The sequence below is a fragment of the Python bivittatus genome, unplaced genomic scaffold (assembly GCF_059951505.1).
Source record: "Python bivittatus isolate LINGU-HERP-01145 unplaced genomic scaffold, Pbiv_v1 ctg000160_np1212, whole genome shotgun sequence".
NCBI lineage: Eukaryota > Metazoa > Chordata > Lepidosauria > Squamata > Pythonidae > Python > Python bivittatus.
In genome coordinates, this window is record NW_028277076.1 from 721,389 (window position 1) to 745,073 (window position 23,685).

Consider the following 23,685-nt stretch of genomic DNA (forward strand, 5'->3'; position numbering starts at 1 on the left):
CTCTGTAATAAAGGAGATAACAGGAATAAGACTTGGCAGTGGCTCCGGCTTGTGGTGAAAGTTGGCTTTCACACAAATGCGTTTGGCATTTCTGTGGCCAAGCTTCGCTTTTCCAGGGAAACTGAATTAGAGAGAAACAGGCTCCCCCAGCACAATAGGCTGTCAATAGGTTTCCGTTTTTTAAAACGTGAAGGTGCCTCTATTCCTGAATCCATTGCTTTTTCCTGGTCCGTTGGCTTTCTTTCTAATCAAAAGGATGTTTTTTCATTCTTTTTGGGTCCAAATCCCTTACACGTGGATTTCTTACTCTTCACCGTGTGAAGAATGCTGGAGAGAAGGATGGGCTTGACCGTGAATGAGACCAGTTTGGGATGGCCATCCAGGGCTCTGTTGGGCTCCTCAGCTGGGCAAGGTTTAGGCCCCTGTACTGCAAGGGGGGAAAAGCAGACCTTAGAAAGCCTGGGGGCTTGGAAAGGGCCTGGGTTCCCCCAAGGCCGCTGCCTCGGCTGACCGTGCAGAGAGAGGAGAGAAACAGCTCTCTGTAGTCGTGCTGGAGGAAGCGAGGGGGTGCCTGGCGCTCCCCTCACCGCCCTGCTTTGCAAGCTTGAAAGCCTGCTGATGACCAAGGTGGCTTCAACCATTCTGTGCAAAGTCCCCCAGCAATTCTCAGTTGCATGCAGAAGTTGTCAGTCCCACAGGGGCCAGGAAAGCCACTCTGGGGTGAGTGGGTCCCCCGGGGGCAAAGAAGAGGCGTGATCATCCATGATCACTTTCACCCTAAGTCATGAAGATGCCCAGAAAAGGAGAAATAGGGCTGCCCTGTCGTCGCTGAGGGACTTGGAGGGGCCCGCAAGGCCAGGCGAAGGAGGATGGGGCACCGCAGCAGCAGTCTTTAAAGCGCTTGGTGGGAGACCAGCGATGGAGACATTTTGCCCCTGGGGGAAATACTCGCCCACCTTCCTGTAATGTCCGTAGCCCAGGGAGTCACAGAGCCCCAGCCCCTGGCTATCTGAGCTGTAGGTCGACTTCACACTTTTCCCAAAGCTGCACTGCCCTGCCGATGATACCTCAGGGTGGCAAAGAGGCCCGCGCAACTCTTGGTGAGCAAGACCGTATTGGAGGTAAAGATGGCAGCTTGGCTGTCTTTCCAGCCCTTTGAGGAGACTTGGAGCGATCCCCTCGGTGCGGTTCAACAGGTCCAGCGTGCCTGTGCCACTCCTGGGCAAAATGCCATTGCACGATCCAGACCTCGCTGTCCCTTCGGTTCTGGAGGGGCTAATGGTCAGAACTGGGCCTTTGCTGCTGTGAGGAAGGGGGCAGTGAGCTGACTGCGAGTGGGCAGCAGAGGGCGGCTGCAAGAAAGGCAGTGCCATTTTGAGGCTGAACTAACAACCTTGATTTCTGAAGCCCGGGAAGGTAAGAATTCCCTTGTTCCGGCCTTGCAAGCTTCCTCAGGAGAGCCGTGACTCATTTTGGGCTCAAGAGCGACAGCAGAGGACTTACTGGGCGCTGGCGCTGTACATCCAGGTCAGTGTTCCGTCCCTGCTGAAATTAGAACAAACGCTTTATGTTACGAGGTCATCTGCCTGCGAGCAGAAGGTAGGAAATACACAGCCAAAAATTATAGTCCAAGACGTCTGGAGGGCCCGAGAAGACCTTGGGAGATGAACTAACGACTTCTCTTGACATAAAGCAGGTCCTAGGTTATATGTGACGACTCTGTTTCCAAAGTCCTGGTCCCCATTTTCTCCTCCTCCTCCTCCTCCTCCTCCAAATCCCTTCTGTGGATTCAGCTATTTGCTGAATGTGCAGTTAGGTTTGCAACCCCTGCAGCAGTCTTGTGTTTCAGTAGCTGAATAACTGGAGAGCCGTAGCTTAACTGCCTTTAAATTTGACAGAGGAGAGAAGCATCTGACTGTTCTTCAGTTCTAATGTGTATCTATACTTCGACATGCCGTAGCATCAGAGGAAATAAGTTACATGCCAGACGTTCAGGAGCGTGTGAGATTTCACATTCAGTCTAGGAGCTCTGTGTGGACGTTGACGTAAAGCTTCAGAAGCAGTACGCAGCTCCAAATCTCAGATGTTGAAACTCCACACACCAACCACGTGTTTGATCATCCCAGAAGCTGTGCTGATGCGCGATACACTAAACTTGTAAGTGAATAAATCTGCACAGCACAGCACATCCTTGCACTTCTCCCCACAAGAACCACCCTGCACGTGGTCTGGGCCAAGGCCAACCCCCAAGCTTCTGGGCTAAGCACGGTGTTGAACATGGGTTTCTCTGGACCAGCCCAGCATCTTAATCTGTAGGGCTTATTGTCCCATATTAGTGAAGCATTAGCCGCTCAAGGTGCCCGACTGCCTGACATTTGTTTGCTAAGGATTATGGGAATTCTTGGATCTCTTCCTTGTCATGCTCAAAATGAGGGGAGCAAGACCCTCCCCGATGAGGCCTGCAAGTTATAAAAGGGTGGTAGGAACAAGGCGCTGGGCTGGGCTTTGCCAGAATTGCTCTGGTTAAAAAGGTTTTCCTCACAAGAACAATAAATTCAGATGGCATTTCAGAAGACCAAGATTGTTTCTGGCTTTCTTACCTGTCCAGGTACGTGAGAACTGCCAGCGATAAAAGGGTGAGCAAGCACACCCATAAGAGAACTGCCTTTCCTCCAGACGGTGTCATCCTTAGTGGAAAGAAATGTGGGGAGCTTCGTCAGAGGCGGCTTCCGTGGCCGGACCAAAGCTGGAACGCTGGTCTGATTTCAGGAGGTGGCGCCCAAAGCTGCTTCAGAAGGGACCCATTTCCAGCGAAGGCAGGAAATGTGCCCGGCGGGTTCACATCCCTCCAGATGTAAAAGCCCTGGTCACGGAAGCATAGCCCTTCCTTGGGGAAGGGTGCAGCAGACCTGGGACAGGAGGAAAAGATGCGAGCAGCGCCTTGACTCAGGCCTCTGCTCTGCTCTTCCTCTGCTCAACATACAAGACAAGCATTGGTATGTTTCGTTGGAAAGCCTTGCTCCCTGGCAACCTCTGTCCCTCCAGCTGCAAAAAAGGGAAGCAGGCCCACCCCGTCAGCTCTGCTGGGAAACCACCACGCTCCTCCTGCGGAACTCTTGCAAGCCCACCTTCGTGAAACTTTGGAAGCGAGGACCTCCTCCCATTTCCCCCCACGCTCTCATCTCCTTTTGCGCCATCTACTTCAGACGGAAAGCCTGCGGCGGCAGGATCTACTTTGGGTCTAAAAATGCTTAGACACGATCCCCACTGCCACGTTTGTTGCATCCCTGACCGAGCGGTGGCTGTCAGGGTGGCATTCACCCTTGCCCAGGGTATCCTGTGGAACATCAGCCTCGCTCGCTCAATCTCTCGGGCAAGCTGCCACAAGCAGCCCCGTGTCCTAGAAGCGAATGCGAGTTCACCTGCTGCCTTTGAGAAGAGCCCCGAGCCCCGAGGCCAGAGAAGTTCAGCTTCCCTCTTGAGCTAGCCAGCTGCTCTCGGAAAACCACAGAAATCCCAGCCAGAGCTCCTGTCTTGTGGATGTTCAGTTGGGTGGGTGCGAATCATCCTTCCTGCTCTGCCTTTGCCTCTTTAGTCTCCTGCAGCAAGCGAGAGATGAAGCTCTTTGTTCTTACCCCCAAAAGTCCACGTCCCAACAAGCTTAGGGGATTGTCTGCAGCAACCCAGAACCCAGAATGCAATACAGAACTGACCCTGCAAAAAAGTAAAGTGAGCGCTACCCCCTGAGGAATACCAAGTATACCCACAGACCTTGCAAAGCTCATAGATCGCGAAAGACAGACTATTAGAGCAGCTTAATTCTAAACTGCCAAGCAAAAAAGTGTTCTGAAATGGTAGCGTTGCTGCTAGAGACACCCTGTCTCGTCTGTCTCCTTGGCAAAAAGCTTCATAGCCAAACCCTCCCTCCCTCCCTTGGTTTGCCAGCTGACCTTTCAAAGGGGGGCTCCTCCAACTTTCAGAGTCAGGAGGACTTAGGGAGCACACTTACCCGCGCATGCCTCTGAGCGCACAGCTGCTGGGGCGGCTGGATCATGTTCCTGACAGCCGAGCCTCCACCGATGCCCCTGCCGGCCCCCACCCCCCAGCCCTGTTTTCTGTTCACGAAAAGGAGAGCTGCAGTCTCGGTCCCCTTGGCTGAGTTCCCCTGAACCCCGAGCCCCCCGTGTTCCTCGGCCGTCGTGCGAACCAGCCTAGCCGGTGAACGGGAGGTTCGGCCGTCGCACAAGCCCATCCATCGGCTCCCTCCTTTGCCAGAGTCGGCAGCCAACTTTTCTGTGGCCCGGCTGGTGCACCTTCTCCCTTGCCTCTCGTGCCTGCAAAGCAGCTCCAAGGGAGACCCGGGAGCAGCGCTGGAGAAAGAAAAGTGGTTCTTGGCGGAGGGCTGGGAAAAGGAGCACTGGACCGGCCACTCGGGACACATCTCACTTCTCAGCTCTGGACCAAATGCTGGCCACACGTCCTGGAAGCGCAGAGCCTTTTAAGTGCGCTTTCTGTCAGCTCAGCTCGGATTTATGAGGGGTGCAGCAACTGAAGAGGCTTTTTAACCCATTCCTGCTCTGGCGCAGGTGGACGGGGAAAGGCCCGCTGTCTCTGTGTTTTCCTTCTTCCGTAGTCCAGAAAAGAAGTTAGTCTGTCTCTAGTCCCCCGTCCCGGACACCCCCCAGGGACCTTGGGCCAGCCACACACTCTTCTCCCTGCACGATCGTGATGTAGAGAACAACACGTAGCAGTCCCACTCGGAGTCCCAGGGAGATGAACCCCGAGCTCCTGAAAGGAAGGCCGGTTAGAAATCTAACCAAGGAAGATCTGCAGGTTTCACTCTCTTCCTCGCTTTTTTAAAAAAGTTCTTCTCATAACTTGCAGCTTTATTTGTCAAGTTATCTCCTTGAAGAGCAAATTTTTCTTCAAGCAGTCCAGCTCTTCCCAGGGTGGCGACCCCCAAGCCCTCTCTCTTAAGGAGGGCCTGTCAGAAGAAAGCAGTCCAAATCCACCAACCCCCCAGGTGTAGCAAATATATCCGGAGAGCCAAACCCAGATTCTAAGAGGGGAACATGCAGAGTTCTCTGTTTTACTTTCTCCTGTGTTCATCTTTTAAAAACATCTCCAGTTCTTCCCATTCCAATTACGAAGCTGTTTGCACATTTTGAAGTTCTTATTTCAAAACAACTCCCCCCCCCAAAACAAATCAAATGCAACCTTCATGCACCTGTAGCAAAATTGAGTATTTCAGGGAGGAAGGGGTTTGCAGCTGACTGTCATCCCCCCTCCCCATTTATCCTCATTGGCTGTGTGGCATTTCCTGTCTGTTGCTTGTCTGGAGACTCACCAGCAAGCAGGTGGGGCTTCAGTGCCGAAAAGTGAATATTTGCAGCAAGCCCAGTCCTGCGCAGAAGACTGAAGTAGGGGTTTGGGGGGAATGACCTCCAACTTTAGGACTGCTCTGAATTTCGTTTCCTGCTGTTAAAACAGAAAGTCTGTGTCATCTCCTATCTTCTGGTTTGTCCATCTTCCTCCATCACATGCCTCTTAATACTCTGAAGAACCCCATGGCCCGCCATTCTCTGTACCCAAACGCTGCTGTTTTGTCAGTGAGTCAACACAAACTTTATTTAAAGAATCTAGCCTATTTCTGAAAAAGAGAAGAGGGAGGACAGATTCTGTTCTCATCATAGCAAGTTGGGTGGATAAGAATAGGAAAGTACAGAACATGACAAGAACAAAACATCGCGATCACTTAAACATAATTAAAACTAAAGGATAAAAACAGGTGGATACTTCTAAACTGGGAAGGGAGAAATTAGAAATCAGAGGGCAGGTAAAAGTCAGCCTTTGTATGCATAAAGGTAAAATAATTTTAGAAGCATGAGTACATACGCACCATACACTAATCAGAGGGCAGGCAAAAGTCAGCCTTTGTATGCATAAAAGTAAAATAATTTTAGAAGCATGAGTACATACGCACCGTACACTGAAGTTGGCCTCTCTGGGTTGAAAAAAAGGGGGGGGGGAATAACATGCAGTGCTTATGTTCTGCTGAACTAGGCAGGATGTGCACAAAAGGAACCCGTTCCAGCTCTTTCTGTCAAAACTAAGCCTGTTTTGTTGTTTCTGAGAGAGTCTTCTGGATTCATCATTCTGAGCCTTTCCAACAGAAGCCTGCGTAGCTGGAAAACAGCAAAGTTGCAAAAACCAGAACGCGGGTGGCTGGGGAGTCGGAGAGCCCTGCGGGAACACGAGCTCAGAGCGTTTCCTTATTTTCCTGCCCTCTTTCGCTCCGTCCTGGGGCTGCCTGCCTCGTTTCCATGTTTTTCTTGCAGAAAACTGGTGCATCGAATTCCTGTTGGTAAATTTAAGATGGGGAATACATAGTTTGAAGGCGGCGTCTTTTTCTCCCTCCTCAGAAATGCTGTCTTGACAGAGTAGCGGAGACCGGTGCTTCTGGAGGGAGAAGAGGAGCGTGTCTTGTTTTGGAAAGAAACGGAACACATTTTGTTTGTCTTGAAATGGTTTGCTTACACCTAGACCTGTGGCTTCCTAAACATATATCAGAGCTAGATTTCCTAACAACGGAAAACAACGGCTATATAAATTGAATGAAGGAATGAAGGAATGAATGAAGGAATGAACGAATGAAGGAATGAATGAAGGAATGAAGTTGCCATCCTCACCACCTCCCTTGCCTTGTCCCTCAAAGTTTGAAAAGGCAGCAGCTGAAGAAATCATGACCTCAGATTTCTGACCTCCTGAATTTCTGGGCTGAAATATTTTGCGGCAGGGCAACTAATGTCCTTTGATAACTCATTGGCTTGAAAAGGCTCAGGTAATGAAATACCAGTGAAAACTGAAGACAAGTCCCCCCCTCACCACCAAATTTTGAGCATTGAGCTTGGGAACTGCCACCCATCCAGATTCAACCAAGAATTGGGGTGCTTTATTAATAATTGATCTTTTCAAAAGTTTTGGGGATCTGACTTTGAAAGCAGCATCTGAACTGGGCTGTTCGTTAAGCTTCGGAAGGAAAACCCTCCCCAGTGGGCCCTCGGGCTCGGCATCCAAAGAGTCCTGCTCCCCCCAAAGTCAGCCCGGTGCTTCTGGGAAGGCCCCCCAGGCCAGCAGCAGGAAGGCGCCTTCTCCTCTACAGCTATTTGCCGACACCAAACCTCTTCTGTAAAGTGGAACGGGCCCCACATCTTGCTCCAAAAGTCCAGAAATGGGTGCCGTAAGAAAGGCGCCTTTTCCTTTCCTTTCCTTTTTTTTTCTGGCCTGCTCTGAATAACCTGCCTATGTCGTGGATGTGCCCAAGTTCAGAGTTCAGTTCTCTATACTTTTCTGTACTTTCAAAAGCCTGAGTGATGCCCTGTCTCCACGTCCGCCCTCTGGTTTCTTTCGCTCACAAGAGCACCGGCTCTTAAACGCTCGGATTCCAGACAACTCCATGCTGACAGTCTGAACGCCCAGAAAGCTTTGAAAAAAACCACCAGGTTGTGTGTGTCTGTGTGTGTGTGTGTGTGAACTTTTTTAATGCAATCCATTTCCCACAGGAGAAACTTGAAATGCTCCAAAGAGACGAACCCTATACGTGCGATGTTTTTTTCCCCCTGCCTGAATAAGTGAACGCAGATCATTCCACGCCAAAACTCCCAAGACGTAAAATCGGCTACCCCAAAACCAACATTGGAGCTACGTTTAAATGTTGCGCCACTTGGCAGGGTTGCGTACAGGAAAGAAAACACCTATTTTCTTAATAGTTACATTAAGATATGTTTAGGATACAAAATACCAACTCGTGTTTATCGGAGAACGGTACACAGAATAACATTTGCAGGGTGCATTTCAGGTCGTCGCCTTCCTTTTTCAATTCGAGGGGGAAAAAATGGCGGAGCAGAGTAGAAACTGTATTTGTGGGATCCTGGCATGGCCCAAACAGGCTGACCGGCGGGCTTGGATCGGGGCCGTCCCTCGCGGCTTTGCCAGCCTGCTAGAGCTGCCTGGTAAGGCCGCCTTCGGCTTGTGCAGAGGGAGACGCAAGGCACGTCCTCCCCCCTTGCCAACTGGACTTCGTTGCTGCCCGTAGTGCCAAGTGAGAGCCCGCTTCTGCAGAATCCAGGCCTTGGCTCAAGGGGTCAGCTGGCCCTCTGGTGCCCCTTCCTCTTCTGGCACCAGAAGGGGTGCCATTTCCTCCGAGGGCCAGAGCAGTTTGGTCGGCCTCCATCAAGCATCCTCGTGAGGAGTAAACTCCTCCGAATCCAGCAGAGCATCCAATTATTCTTATATTTATAGCCTTGGCCTTGGTTAGTTCTTCCTCCTTTTGAAGAAGGTCAGAAATGTATACTTCTTATTAAAAAAAACCCCAGAAAGCGTGGTGGTGGTGCCGCATTATCGAGGGAATCAACTTTGGGGAGCCAAGTCCCTTCCCATCATGGAAAAGGATTTGGAGCAGTGTGTGCGCCCCTCTTTGTGGGTGTGTTTCTGAGGGCATCCACAGGGCTGAAACCATATTTGGAGGATGAACTTTCTGTTTTGCCCCCTAGGCCTTCCGTAACATGGCGGCAGAGGAGAGGCTCGCGGCAACAGGAAGAAAAATGCCCTTTCGGCCTTGGAAACCCAAGGAAGCTCCGGGCTGCTTCCTCCCAGCTGCAGAACGGCACAGGTGAGTCCACACCTTTATGCCTTGTGGAGGGTGAAAAGGACCCACGAGGTGGTGGGGAGGGCTTCTGGCTTCTTTGATTGCTGGGCGAGAGAATCTTTCTTTCCTCGGGATGCGGCTCCGTTAACATGGGAGGGCTTTGTGCATGGGCTGCGAGCGAGCGACCTCCGAGGGCTGGGGAGGGCAGCCGTGATCTTGTGGGGACCGTCTCTCCTTGGCGCGTGGGGTCAGGGAGGGGCCGGGGGCTTTGCGCATCTCTCCGTAGGGCTGCTCTGTTCCTTTGTTGCACTGGGCCGTCTTCTTGCTGCGTGTCCCTCGGCCGCTTCTGGGGCAGGTGGCATCATTCCAGCACGATCCTGGGTGATGCTAGGGCTTCTGTAAGAGGTTGGTGCCCAGCCGAGGGCCCAAAGGCACGTCCTTCTCTGCTCCGCCTTGTGCATGGTTTTCAAACAGCAACTGCTCCCTGATCTCCCAGCTGCTGGGGGCAGAGAGAAGGGGTTACCCGCCTCACCCCACAAGGATGTCCTTAAACTTCACCCGTGGGCAAGGGCTCTGTCAACCTGCTCTGCTTTTCCTGGTCGGGGGAGGCCAAAGAGCCCCGTGATTTGGGGTGAGGTAGGGCCTTTAGCAACCCCCTTCTCTGTGTTGTCTGTCAGGGAGACTCCTCTGTCCCCTCTCCACATGGCTGCTTAATCTGAGGGGTGGGTTCCAGGCAAACTGGTGGCTGGAAAGACACGGTGGTCTCAGGTGATTCCCTTCCCTTCCCTTCCCTTCCCTTCCCTTCCCTTCCCTTCCCTTCCCTTGGAGGAGGCTCCCTCCAGGCTTGCAAGAGGTGGTAAGCTCTGCCTCGGCCAGGAGGAGGGCTGGGAGAGAGAGGTTGCTCCGCGCTCTTGGCCATTGGCAGATCCAGCAACTGGGCTAGGAAGCCTGCAGCAGCAGCTCGTCACGCGCTGCCCCCCAGGGCACCCCCTTTCTGCTCCCATGCTCCAGGTCCTCCCCGCCAGGGCCGGCTCTGAGGTTTTTGGCAGGGTCTCCAAGGAGAACGAGCCCAGCCAGGCTGTGGCTTCGCTGTCCTTTCCGTGCTCTTTGCTCTGGTTTACGCCTGTAGTTGGAAGGCTTTCCTAATCCGCGTCCTCGGCAGGAGGAGCTGACGTGGTTTCCAGACACAGGTTGACCTCCTTCCCCAAAGCGCTGCCTTGGCCTAGTCCAGCCTTCCTCCTCCCCCCCTTGTTGTTCGCCGTCTGCTGGGCAGGCCTGATGGCCTTCAGAGGGAGGGCAGCACGCCAGCAATTCCCCCCAGCCGAAAGTGCGCGTGGCCCACAAGCCCTTGTCCGAGGGTCAGCACAGCAGGGAGGGGTCCAACTGATTCCAGCAGTGCTGCTTGAGAGCCAAGATGCCCACCGTGGGGGGGGGGCTCAAAAGACTAAAGATGTGACCAGGGAGGGGAGGCTCACTAACGCTGGCCCCTCTAGCCCCAGACGGGATGGATCCAAATTCGATTGCAAATCATTTCCGGTTGAAATTAGTGCAAGTTACGTCGTTGCAGAGGGACGCAAGGGACGTGCACACCCAGCGTTGCCTTCTGTGCTGCTCGCTCATCATAATGCTGGGCCCCCAAAACCACCGTATCCCTCCTCCCTGCCTGCCTCCCTGCCTGCCTGCCTGCCTGCCTTGGGGTCACTGAGAACCTGTGGCAGGGAGTTGCCGAAGCCCTGTCGTGCCCCCTGCGACCGAGCCCTCCCATTGATGGGGGGGCTGTTCTGCTAAGCTGCCCCCCAGAATGCCATTCAGACCAGAAAAGCAAATTTACAAAGCTGCAGTTGTTCCTGCCAAAAAACCCTGAGGATCCAAAGAGGTTGTTTTGAGAGGCATCTTGAGAATCCATAAAGAAAGCCCAGATGCGTTGCAGGCTGTTCGTCTGATTTAACCGTTTTGTCTCGGGGGTGGTGCTTTTTAAATGAAAGCCAAAAGCCAGTGGGGCATGTGGGGAGAGGAGGGAATCCAATTCCGCTTCAGCTGTGCCCCCTCGTGGTCAATGGAAAAGTAGACTTCATCCAACTTGATTTCTTAATTCTGTTGTGATAACAGGCCTCTCGCTTGCTTTAAAAACCACCGTCAACGTTTCCAAAATGTTGCATGAGGGAAAGGGGAGAAGAGCCCTCTTTTGTCCAGCTGAGAGGCTGAGCATCAGAACCGCCCAGCAACGGATGCCCGTCCAGGCACCCAGCAGATGGGAGCTCTGTTCTGGCTGCCGATCCGATGGGAAACATGGTCTCTGAAACTGGAGCTTTGTTTAGCCTTTGACATCCCCACCCAAGGGGGACCTGGCTGCAAGGCGCACCAAATTCGGCTTGCGGGCTTTTAGGGTAGAGAAAGAAGGGTGCCATCAGGAGCCGTGGAAAGTGGGGAGGATCTGTGGCAGCCACCAGAAGTGTGGCTTTTGCTTCAGCCGGGGTGCGGGGTCAGGGGGCTCCCTTCTCCTGCACCTCGGGGAGCAGAAAGATGCCCACCCATTTCTGGTGCCTGCAAGAATGACAGGCGGCCTTCCTGATGGCACCGGGGGGCCTCCGCAAAGGGGTTTCGGCTCAGCATAATGCCAGGTGAGAGGAGGCCCTCTTCCCCTTGGCGGGGTGAACGGGATTGTGGAGGTTTGGGGAGAAGGATGCGGCTGGTGGGAGAAGAACCCCGGCCAGGCAGCATTTCCCTGGTGCAAAGCAGTTTTACGCTCGGCCCTCCGGAAGCCAGGTGTCAGATGCCCTGGATCTAAGAGGTTCACGGGCAAAAGCTTTCCATTCTCCAAGCCTTCATTTCAGCAGTGGAGTGGATTTGCAAAAAGGCTTGTTAAAAAGCCCAGCAAATTAAGATAAATGCAGCATGGCTTGCAATAGCTTTTAATTGTTCTCTTTTCCAGAGAAGCGCAAAACTGTCTTTCCACTCCGTGAATTTTACAGCTTTTGGTACCTGCCGCTGTGGGGTGGTGGTGGCTCAGCTTTGGGCCTCTGGGCTGTGGGAAGTTGCTTTCTTATGCGTCGCCGCAAGTTGCTGGCTTTGTCCGGTAGGCAGCCGGTCAAGACATCACGGTGTCACGAAACTGGGCCCGTGGAAGGGGAGGAGGAAGCGTATAATAAAAAGAGAAAACTGTTCAGTACTCTTACAATGCTTGATTTGTTCCTCCCAACCTAAAAACACTGGGGTGTTGAAATCCACGTATTCCAGAACGTAGTGATGTAGTTTGAGACAGGCACACAAAGAGATGCATTTTAAGCAAAACTGCAGATAAATGAACAGATTAATTTTAAAAAATGCATTCACTCGGAAATTTGCAGAAATGCACATCGAACGTCCTTGTAATATTTGCGTGGAGCTTCTCCAGCAACCCTGCGGGTAAAAATGAAATGGTCCGCCAGGGCAAACCAAACCGATCACCTTCCTCCCTTTGCCACGTATTCTGAGCGTTTGGAAGCAGCCTTCCGCAGGGCCCTGTTCGCACAGGGGACCCTCGGGACCCGTCTGGGCTGTCTGGGCAGCGTCTGGAGTTGAAGCTGAGTCCCTGTGTGGGGCTGGCCTCCCCCTGCAGGGCTTTAGCCCCACGCTTTCCCTTTAAGACTCCTGCGCGATGCTCACCAGCTTAGACTCCCACCAGAGGGTGCCCAAACCACTTTTTTGGATGGAAGCAAAGGAGCCAAAACTCCCACTGGAGGCTCCAACCGCCGTTATCAGCCCCCGCCTGAAGAGAAAGCCTCCAGAAGCAGCAGTCTACCTTTCAAAATCTCAGCTCTTGGGCTTGTGGCCAACGCATCGGTTCCCCAAGGAGGGATCTGGGGCTTCCTGGGGTGGAAAGTGCGGCCGGAGTGAGGAGTGCTCTCCTGCTCTCCCAGCGTTAAAAGGCAGGCCACCTGTCGAAAGTCAACGCCAGAGGATTTGGATCAGCATCAGAGTTCAGACCGTGGCACTGGCAGCCCTCCGTTCAGTAGGACTGGGGCCAAGGGGAGATGCTCTCAGGCTGGCGGGCGAGGCCCCTTCTGGACCCCAGGCGATTGCGGAAGCCGCTCTGGGCACTTCCTTGGAATTAAGCTCCATGGAGCACAACCAGGTAGGAATTTTGAGCAAGTGTTCCTACCTGGGGAGTCACCGAACTCCCTTGGTTTTTAAAAAAACAGCCTTGGACGGAGCTCTTGATATTTGAGGAAGTGACAGTAAGTGATCGCCGGAATTTTGCGTTTCAAAGTGATTCTGGTTCAGCTCCATCGTGTTCCAGGCCAAGGATGGGCGGTAAGGAATCCCCTGGGTGAGACTTTCTGAAACCCTCACCGACTCTGTGAAGATCTGTGAAAGTTAGCTGTGGTCCTTCAGAGCTGCATGGCAAAGCTCACTGCATGTGGGCAGAGGCCCTCTTTTCTGCACGCCCTGCTTTAGGCTCCACCGTGCTTGCTTCTGGCAGATCAACCCCGCCTTCTGTGCTCCCTCTGGGTATGCGCCGAACGTGACGATGACCATAATCCTTCACCGACCCAGAGGCTGCTTTTCCTGCAGAACAGGCACGGATGGCGAACAAAGCCCCGATTGTGCCAGCTGACAGGCAGAACAGCCTTGGGGAGGCAGCGGAGTGAGGGGGCCGCCCCAGCGGTGATGGAGGGGCTTCGGCCAAATCCTGGCACAGGGGCTCTTCCAGACAGGCTCCTGCTGTCGGTCTCCAAAATGTCAGGGGGCCCGGGACTCTCCTCCCTTCCCCTTCCCCTCCTCCTCTTCCGCTGCCCCGTTGCCCCTTCGTCCCACGTGTGGGGGGGGCAGCACAAGGAACGTCAGGCAGCAGGCTTCCTGGCAGCGCTCCCGTGAGCCGAACTCTTCCTACACGGCATTGCTAAGCAACGTGTGCTTTGCCGCCTGCCCCCGGAAGGCAAGGGGCCCTTCCCAGCCTTTCTGAGGATGTGCCCCACACACCCTTTTCGCTCCGAACCCAAGGGGAGATCTTGCTTGATGGGGAAACGAGGCCACCAGGGGAGGCAGGCAGAGGGATGGAAGGGGAAAAAATAGGCCCCCCATCCTATCCTGGGCTGCCTTGTATCTCAGAAGCAGCCCCCAGACAGGGGAGGAGGAGGCAGAAAAACAGAAGCCTGTTTCTCAAGGGGAGGAGTCTTTCAAGCCGCTGGAGAACCATCACAGCCTCCTCGGCAGCACCCTGGGAGAAAGGTGCCCTTAAGGGCGCAATTCCAGTTGGGGAGGAGTCGCCGGATGGCCAAAGGGGCTGCGAGCCCATCCATGCCCTCCAACGCTCCAGAGGAGTGTCCCTGTTTCTGGGCCCCAGCCCCACAGATAGGGGCTCTCCTGGGCTGGCTTCCTGGAAGGTGGAAAGATGCGGTCTTAGGTCCAGGCTGAGAGCTGAGGGCGCTCTCTCCCCCTTTCTACAGCTACAGACCCAGCTCTGCAGCCCCTAAGTTAATCTCCTTTCCTGAGCAAGGCTTGCAACTGCTTTCTCTGCCCCAGCAGCCACTGATCGCCGCCCACGGCCACGTCGAAGGTGCACAATGCTCTTTGTCATGCCAGAGCCAGAGATGGCCAATTAACTCCACTCGGGCTGCGTGGATCGGAAGCCTCCTCCTCCGCCTGTTCTCCCGATCTCCAGCTCTCCTTTCACCTGCCGCTGTTCTGTGGGGCAGAGGCTCCCTCAGCCCGCAGGCTATCCTGAGGTAGGAGAAAGCCGGGTGCCAGCGCTCATGGGGATTCATCTGCTGAGGTAGACTGCTCTGAACTGGGAAGTCCTGTGCCGGCTCTCAGAGTTCTGGAAGGGCTCCCCCATCCTTCAGAGAAGGGGGAAAGCGTGCCCACTCCTGAACTGCCTTCCTCGGATGATGGCTTGCATCTCCTTGCACTTCCAGGAGATGCACGTGGAGCGAACACAGCAACTGTGGTTTGTAAAGGCTTGCTCAGCGAACCATGCTTCCTGCCAACCATGGCTTGGTGTGACGTGTGAAGCCAGGCTGTGTGGAATTTGCTACTGCAGGATATCGTGGGAGCAGCTGCTTGCTTAGTGGACTTTCATGGAATATCAGGTCAGTCACTAAGAGAGAGAGCCAAGCGGAGCCTCCATTTCCGGAAGCAGCGTCTGTCGAAACTCTCAGAAACGGGGGCAAGTTGCAGGACTCTGCTGTGAGTGCACCGCTCTTGCGCCTCCTCTGCGCTGCCGTTGCTTTCCCTCTGCAACGTCGGACTGTCCGGTCGTGCCCATCAGGCCAGGCTAGCGCTGGGCAACCCACTGCCTCCTCCACCGCCCGCCAAGGGGTGGAGTGGGGTCGTCGGAGGTCTCCAGAGCCCTTTGGTCCCACGGCCGCCTGGTTTCCAAGAGCAGGCGGCAACGTGTGCAGCTTCTGGCATGGGCTGGGCCACTCTGAAGCCCACGCCAACGCGCCAGCAGCAGCGGCGGCAACAGGAGCAGCGACGACACAGCTTGCCAAAGGAGCTGGATCTAGGCACAGGGCTGCAGCAAGGAGGCGCAGAGTGAGCCAAGGCTTCACCGGCAGCTGGGACTGTGGAAAGCTCACCTCCTTTCTGGCCAGCCAGGCGACCGGCTGGCCGGCAGAACTGCAGCCTCCCTTCCGGCGGGGCGTTGGGCGTTGCAGACCGTTTGGGCCAGAGGTGGGGGGAGGGAGGCGCCGCTGCTCCTCTGCCAGCCCCGAGACGAGCGCTGCTGGTGCCGCTGTTCCTGTCCTCCTCCCGCCCGCGGGGTCCCTGGCTTCCCTCCTCCCGCAGCCTTTCCCTGGGAATCCGTCAGTTTTTGTGCCGTGCCAGAGCGGGGCTCGGAGGCTGCCCCGGCCCGGCCCACCTCCCTTTTCCTCCCACTCCTCTGCCCTCTGGCCCTGGCCACAGCTCTGCTCGCGGGCAGGCTTTGAACTTTGTTCCCAGCGCCCGGCAGGCTGAATCCCAGGGAACAGGGTAGGACTCTGAGGGGGGGAGGGCCAGCAATGCCTCTCCGGCCACAGGGCTGGACAAGGGCCTGCGAGCCACAGAGGTCACCTGTCAGATTAGGAAAGCTGCCAGGCCGTGTCATGCCAAGGAGGAGATGCGTCCCCTTACGGCGCTGGCATTAGCTCGTAAATCAGGCGGATTGGCTGGCTGCTCCAGGGAGAGCCGCTCAGGGATTTGCTTTTTCCTTCTGATGCTCCCTCCGCTTGGCTCCCTCCCCGGGCCGGTGGGCTGCTGCGTTTCTCGGGAGCCATGGAGCCAGACCATCCGTCGGACCAAGAGGACAATTCTCGGGGTAAGGCGCTCCAACCTTCAGCGGTGCCTCCTACCTAGATAGGATTTCCCCTTCCTGTCCTGGGGACGGGGAGCCATGCGCTGTGGCCCGCCATTCTGGACTTCGCTCGGTGTTGGCTTGGAGAGCATCAGGGACAGGCCAAGGTCCAGTGGCTCTGGCCGGCCTGGGGTTGGGAGCCTGGTCAGGGGCCTGTCTGGGGCCAGGTTTCCTGGGGGGTTGGTTAGCGGAGCGGGCGGGTCAGAGGGGTCGAGACTCTGAAGGGCCCCTTTGGGCCCCGCCCTAAAAGGGGCTTGTTAAGAGCAAGGATGTGGCGTTGTGTGGACCCTGTTTGGAGCTATTCAGGGGGCAGAAAACGTCTCTGTCCAGAGCTGAGAACTTGGTACAGTCATAAAGCTGTACATGGGACGGTGGTGTAATTCTAGGGGTCTGCAGAAAAGCTTCCACCTTTCAGACTGCTTTCCTTTCCTTGACCTTCATACCCCCCTTTCCTCTGAGAGCTCAAGGGGGCGTAAAGAGCCTGCCTTCCTTCTCCTGTCCCCCACAACATCCCTGTGAGGTGGGCCAAGCTGAGAGATTGGCCCAAAGTCACCCAGCAACTTTCCTTGGGGTGGGGGGTGGGGCTAGACCCCTCATTTCCTTTCCCACCACGCCAAACTGGTCCTGGAAGCCCAAGGTCTTCCCAGTCCGGCGCCAGGATTCGGCTGGCCCTCATCTGCAGAGTGGGACCCACTGCAAATTGCTCTTCCCCTAACCCTCGCTCGGAAGCCTGTACACTGGGGAACGAGGCTGGGAATGCTGCGTACTTTACGGAAACACAGACAAAAATGGATTTTCTTGCATTTTTTACAGCAAATGCAAAATGAGGCAGGCATTTGGGCATATTATTTAAATGCACGTGACGTGGACTGGCTACAGATTCTTTGGCGCGTCTCATATTTCGGTCCCTCCCAGCCCAAGCCGGCAGTGGCCCCGACGGCTGCAGATTGCTGCTCGGGACCCTCCAGGATATTAGCCTTCCCTGATGGGCGTGTTGGTGGTGGAAGGCCCATTTCCAGTGAATAATTTGCCCGCAGGGAGGGCTGTTTTGTTTGCGGTGGTTTTCCCTCTGCAACCTTTGTCACACTTTAATGAAAAATACTGAGTTTTCAGGAAATGGATCCAATGGATCTTGTAAGACAGGCATTTGGGCAGGGGGCTCCTTTGCCTGAGAAACGCCTCCCCACGGACCGCAGCTGGGGGGGCTGTGCCACAGCCGTGGTGAGGGTGGCAGAGCTGTGCCGGTTTGCAGCCAGGATGGCCAGTTGGCAGGGGGGCACCACGTGTGGTGTTCGAGAAGGGTAACCAGAGCGCTGAAAGGAAATGCAGTTTCGTTGTCCAGAAGGATGTGCCGGGTGTGAGCGTTTGGTCCTGGCCTTGCGGGAATGAAATTTCTGTTTGTTGGCTGTGGGTGAAGGAGCAAAGGGAAGAGGAACCTCTCAGTTCAGCGGGCAACAACAGCCTGGACGGCCTCATCCCTGGCATTTCCCCCTCTGAGGTAGACTGCCCTTGAACTGCAGACTTCATTAGATGAGGCGACTAATTGCCATGGAAATGAGGAGTAGTTGGAGGCCTTGGCGTGCTCAGCCTGCAGGAGGAGAGAGGTGGCTCCTGTCTTCCAGCATCTAAAGGCATCACGTAGAAGGTGGGCAGGGCTGTCTTTGTAGGCAGGACCAGAAACCTCGAGTTTAAATTACAAGGAAGTAGATTTCGGCTGGACACCAGGAAAAACGTCCGAATGGTTTGTTGTTCAGCGATGGAACAGACAGCCTCCAGCCTCGGGAGGTGGTGGACCCTCCTTGGCTGGAGGGGCTTAAATGGAGTCTGGGGGCCGCCTGTCCCGGGTGTTGAAGTGGTAGATTCTGCCCTCAGTGGGGGTTAGACTGGACCATCTCCAAGGTCCCTTTGACCCGCATGTTCAGTGATTGTAAGAAACGGTCCATTCCTCCAGATCCGGTGGCCCTCGGGAAGCTGTTCCTCCAGGGGAGCTGCTGGGAGGAGGTTTTCTGAGGCCGAACCGGTTTGGGGAGCGAAGCAGAAACTCCGCGCAGACCTGCCTGGGGAATTAAATGCTCCTGCACCTTTCAGAGGGGCTCAGGAATCCCACGGACTTGCTGTTTTACTTTTTGGGCGTGGGGATAAATGCATGAACTGCCCATCTGGAGGTTCTGCTTTTCCCCAGTTTCCCCCATAGCTGCTTCCCAGGATTGAGGCTGCTTTGCGGGAGAGGCCAGGATAAGCTCCTTTCCTCCCCACTTGACCCACAGGCCGCTCCTGGCCGGGGGCATCCCATGGTGAGAAATATGGTGTTGGCAATGCCTTTTCAGGCAGTTGGATTTGTAGGTAATTCGGCCTGAAGTGGGGCACCCAGGAATGACCACAGAAGGTTTGGTGTTTGAGCCTTGTTCCCTACCCAAATGCCGGTCCTTGGCGGTGTGTCGGCTTAAAAGCAGCCAAGAACAATCTCCTCTTTTCGGCACCGCCACCAGGCCTGGGGTGAAGAGCGCTGAAATAGCGCAGCAGCATCACGGGAACCGAAAAAGTCTCAATAACGGGAAAGGTCTTGGGATGAGCAGGTAGCAGCTGAGAGAGTCCTCTTTCCAACCCACAACCTGCAGAGATTGCGGGAATTTGGAAAAAGACGCGCAGGATTTGCCAGCTGCCCCCCTCTATAAATGGTGTCGGGGGGAGAGGTGGATCTTTTGCCTCCCTTAGTTTGTTCCTTTCTGCAAAAAGGCCACGGCTTGAGGGGTCTGCGATGTCCTGGGACGCTCTCAAACGCTCCTGCCAGAGGGGGAGGTCTCGGGTGGCGGGCGCTGGCAAACGGCGGGCCTGCTTGGGGAGTGTGGGAGATTGGCAGGGGCTCGGGATGGGAAGCCGGGTCTCGCAGCAAGGCAGGAACCGTCACGTCTCCACTGCGAACCAGAAGGCTGGGAAGAAATAGCTCTTTCACGTGTCCAGCTTTACGTGGTCTTCCAGCGTTCTATTTTGGGCAAATTCATCTGCGCCCAGAAACTTGCAGCAGGAATGATGCTGAAGCCAACAGGCTGGACTTGTGCTTGCCTCGTTAACTGGGTTGCCGAATTCCCCCGTTTTCTGGATTTGCGCAAGACAGGGAACTGTAAGAACCAGCAGAGGAGTTGGCTGCGCATAACACGGTCAGCCATAAAAGCCCCTAACTGGGGTGAAATCAGGGGGCCTCCCTCCAAGAGGGTCAGCATTCCAAGGGTCTTATTTATAGGCTAGGCCAAGAGCTTTCCAAGTAGCTGAGCAGCGTTGGGCTGGGAAGGATTTTGAGCCAGGTGGAAGCTGCCCCTGGCACCCAGGAGAAATTGGGTCGAGTCCCGAAACTTGGCACAGGGCCGGCACCAAGCTATTTTTAAGGATGGGCAAGGTGCGCTTGAGGAGGCCCTTTGGTCTGGAGTTAATTCTGGGCCATCTGCCCAGCGGAGTCCCACGCCAAGAGCACAGGGGGCTCCAGGGCCTTCCCGCTCGGCTGCAAGCTCTTCCTTCCTCCTCTTGCTCCCGGCGTCCTGTCCCCACACCCCTTAGGCCCTTCCATGCCCACAGATTGGCTGGCCAGTCAAAGGCTTTTCGGAGAGAGGCCGTGAGACCCTGTGTACAGAAATGGGGGTCAACTTCCCTCAGAAGCCTCCAAAGCAACGATTCTGGGTGCCGGCCCCCCGGAAGGCGTTCGTAATACTAGTTCTAAATACTGGGATTTCCTGGGGCAAGTGAGAAGGTCACCTCCTCCTGGCTGGACCTGCCCCTAAGAAGCCCCCTGCCTCTGCTTGTCTCCAGCCTGGCACGACATGGGGAGGCTTCCTTCCCTCCCTCCTCTCGCAGCCCCCCTCCCTGGTTTGTTTGATGGCAAGCGCGCAGCGTGAGCCCTGAATTAAAACTCAGCTGCGGGCAGCCACGTTGTGTGAAAAGAAATTTGCAGCTGTGAAGGAAGGCGGCTGAGGGTCCGCGGATACATGCGTGCGCACACAGAAATCCTCTTGCACACAAAAGCTCTTAATGAAGATTCTGCAGCACGGAGCGCCCCCCCCCCGGATTTCAGAAGAGCCAGCAGAAGGAGTGGGCGACCGACGCACACGTTGCACGGCACACATCTCATTCCTCCTCCTCTCCCTGGGCTCCCTCTTTCCTCTTCACTTCAATTCTCACCTTCCCAAGGAGGAAAGGGTTTTAAAATTGGGGCTAGAGAGCAAATTCTAAGGGCTCTTTTTCCGTCTTTCTCCAGACTTTCGTTTTGTCCCGTTTAAAAACCCTCTAAAGGGAGCAGGGAGTTCTGTACGTCGCTGTTGTGGAAGATGTCCGGGCTTGACCTTTGACTCTTTCTGCACCGCAGGTGGGACCTTAGAGGATCCCTCTTCATCAGCCCCAGACGCAGGGGGTCAGCTGTGGAAACCTTTGCTTCTCCCCCCGCCAACCTAACCCTGCCTTAGCAGTGCCTCAGCTGCATTTACCTTTCCCTTCTGAGCAAACGTGTGGCTATCTGAGCCGCAAGGAATGCGCCCCCCTCCCCGGCCAAACCCCGCCTGGATTCTCCGTCCTGCTCCAAGTCCTGAGCGGTGACCTCCGAGGCTGGTCTGAGGGCGAACGAAAGGGCTGCAGAATGGCTCTTGCTGGACTGAACCCCCAGACGTGCGTGTGAGGAGGGGACGTTGCTCAACCTGTTGACATCTTGAATAAAACGAAAAGAGGCTCTTCCCTTCCCCCACTTTTTCCTTGGCCTTTCCAAAACAAACAAACCAAAAAAGCTCATTTGGAGCGAAGGAAATGCCTCCACTCCCAATTGGCTTTAAGGCAGCCAGCCAGCACAGTGTGGGTGCAGCAGCGTCCTTCCCAGGACAAGCAAAATGATGCTGGAGTACTAACCAGTTTGGACTGGGTGGCATCTTAAGCTGCGCTGTTCTATGTGGCAAAGGGGAGGAACTGTTCCTCCCTCCTTCCATAAGCTCCAGGTTTTGCCCTGCAAGCAACATTTCCCGCAGCTGTACCAACAGAAGGGGGCATTCCTCTGGCAGAAGGTGCCTGTTGTTTTGGCCTGGGGGTGGTGGTGGTCTCTGCAACTGCCACATTCAGCTTGTGGAGAAGCCACCGGACGTGGCTCAACCTGTTTGGCCCTGCAAGGGCTTCCGGCTGAGTCCTGCGGCAGGCGGGTGCTGGGCAGGGTGCCCTTCGGGCCTGGCCTGTTTAGTTTGGCTAACCTCTGGCTATGTTTGGACACCCAGCTTATGAAGGTCAGCTGACTGAGTAGAAGTGGGACTGACCCCAAAGCAAACTCCTCTAAGGAAGACCCTGAAGAAAGATGCCTCCCGCCACCCTCGGGGGAGCGCCTGCTGGAGGAAGTCTCTGGTTTGCCTCTTCCAGCAACGGGGTCCCGGAGACTGAAGCCTTCCTTTGCATGCTGCCACTGCTACGGTTTTGTTTTCACTTTTTCCCCCTCCAGTGCAAGGCTGTTAATTATTCTTAACGAGTTTGGCATATCGGTGTGCATCTGTTGATTCTTCAATGTATGCGCCCTCTCCTGCCCGCCTCTTGAAAACACCCTGTTACAAAATGGGCATTTGGTATGGCACGTTTTGGAGCCATTTCGCCAGGAGGCAGGACCGGGGCGAGGACGAGGCGGGGCGGCTGACTTTTTGGACACCTTTCCCACGTCTTTGGCTGGTGGACGGCTCAGAGAAACACAGAGAGGGAAGGGCCTTTCCCGGGGCCAAGTAGCGTTAGCGGGCACAGCAAGAGGAGGCTGAGAGAGGGCATAAGCACTTAGGAACGCTGTGCTCAGCAAAAAAAAACCCTCAGCAGAAGAAAACACAGGATAGCCCCTTTGGATCACAATGCTGAAAAGCCCAATTAAGAACAATAACCCGTCTCAGTCCGTTGTGCCTGAAATACAAAAGTCAGCCGCTCAGAAGTGAAGTGACGGATAAAGCTACACCATACAAACAATAATAAATAAATGCACAGAACTTGACAAAGTCCCCAGTGCTTGACAGATTAACGAGGCTTAAACTGACCCACCAAAAACTCAATCAGATGAGCCTCGGTGTCATGAGCAGTCTACCTCGCAGTAGCCGATGGCTGCATTTTGGAACTGCTTGGAAGGAGCCTAATGGGATCTTTGGATCATCTGGGACACACCCTTAGTGGTGGAAATTTGATGCAAAGCACAGCAAGCACTCGAGACCCCGCTGGGTCAGGGTCTCCCTTAATGCTAGAGGGATAGCAAAAGAGGGTTCTTCTAGGCCTGTCCGAAAAGTAAGAGGGGTCGAATTTCCAGCCCTTCCCTCTGGAGGCGTCTCTGTGTCCCTGAGTTGGTCAACATCCCTTAAACCCTTACCTTGGTGTAAATTCTCTTGAATTTTTGGGGAGGTCTGCATAGCATCACCGGCTGACCTGGATGCTTCAGCGGCCTACCGCCATTGTTATCTGCAGATGTACATCTGAGCTGAATGGCTAAATCTGCATCGTCCCCCGTTTCGGCAGGTAGCCCTGTTGCTTCCTGCCGAGTCAAAGCTGCACCTCCTAGGTGACATTCAACGAACCGTACAAAACCTGGCACTTTTAAAGCCGTGTTTTTCTACGCTCCCCGTTGGAACTGACCTCCGTGACGCAATTGTGCCCGTTGGGTCACTCGGGCGCACGGTTCCCTCGCTTCATTCAGAATCAAATCAGGATCAGGCCTCGCGTGCGCAGTTAAACTAAGGGGGAAACAGCTTCGAGTTTTAAACCACTTTAAAAAAAAAACAGATCCAAGTTTCATATTTATAGTCCTGCACTCTATTCAGAACATTTACTGCATCTGCAAATAATACCCCAGTTCCTTTCCCCCCCCCCTTCCTTTCAAGGAATGGAACAGTATTTCAGATATTGGCTACATCCTGAAAGCATTTCTCACTCCATCGCTGTTAAGACAAAGAAATCTGTGAATGGAGAAGGGGGGGCTGGCTGGTTGCCATTTCAAGATATTCCCATGTTTTTCTGCCGCATAATTAATGCCATGTTTTATTAGCAATGAAAGCTGGGCTTGTTTTGCACAAATGCTGGCGCAGTAAAGTGTGACTCTGCAGACAGTAAAAAAAAACCCGTGTGTAACATTACTTCCGCGATTTATCGCCTGCCAGAATTGCTTATTCACTGTGTAAAACAAGTTTATTGGTGTTTGGCCAATGGCGGCCCAAAGACTTGGGGGGAAACGCGGGCCCTCCGACAGGCGGCTTGCACATAAGCCTGCTGGGACAAATCTCGGTGTGCAACTGCTAATGCCCACCCACCCTTATGTCTCTCCCCCACCCATCAGCCGGCCAGCCCACTTTGCTCCTCCAGTTCTACTCCTGTTCCAAAGTAGGGATGGGAAATGTTGTCCTTCTCTGTGGAACCTCTCCGTTCAGAGGCAGTCTACCTCCAGAAACCTGCCTGTGGGCTCCTCAGAAGGGCGCTTGGGTGAGGACTCTGGAAAGGCAGGCGCTGGCCTAGAAGCCATTCAGTCACATGAAGATCGGACTTCAAGAGTTGTAGGCATCGCTTTGCGTCTTCCTCTTCCTGTTCCTCCTCCCGTGGATCGGGTGCACCTCTCTCTCGCCTTGGGGTCTCTCGCCTTGCTGTGGCTTTGGGGAGAAGGACAGCCCCAGGGAAGGTGACGTGGCGTTCGGACGTCGGGGTGGGGGCTGCTGGTGCCCGTCTGGACGGCCGTCCAAACAGGCTCCCCTTCTGG

General features: G+C 54.7%; 1 protein-coding gene across 1 annotated transcript in view; it reads left to right on the plus strand.

The window, feature by feature from the left end:
- The first annotated feature begins 15,664 nt into the window (after positions 1 to 15,664).
- Positions 15,665 to 23,685, plus strand: part of DAB2IP (DAB2 interacting protein) — an 89,630-nt gene continuing 81,609 nt past the window's right edge. The window contains exon 1 of the mRNA XM_088146818.1: positions 15,665 to 15,923. Within this exon, the coding sequence (XP_088002944.1) occupies positions 15,881 to 15,923 (43 nt within the window). The 5' untranslated portion in view covers positions 15,665 to 15,880. The remainder of the gene's footprint in view (positions 15,924 to 23,685) is intronic.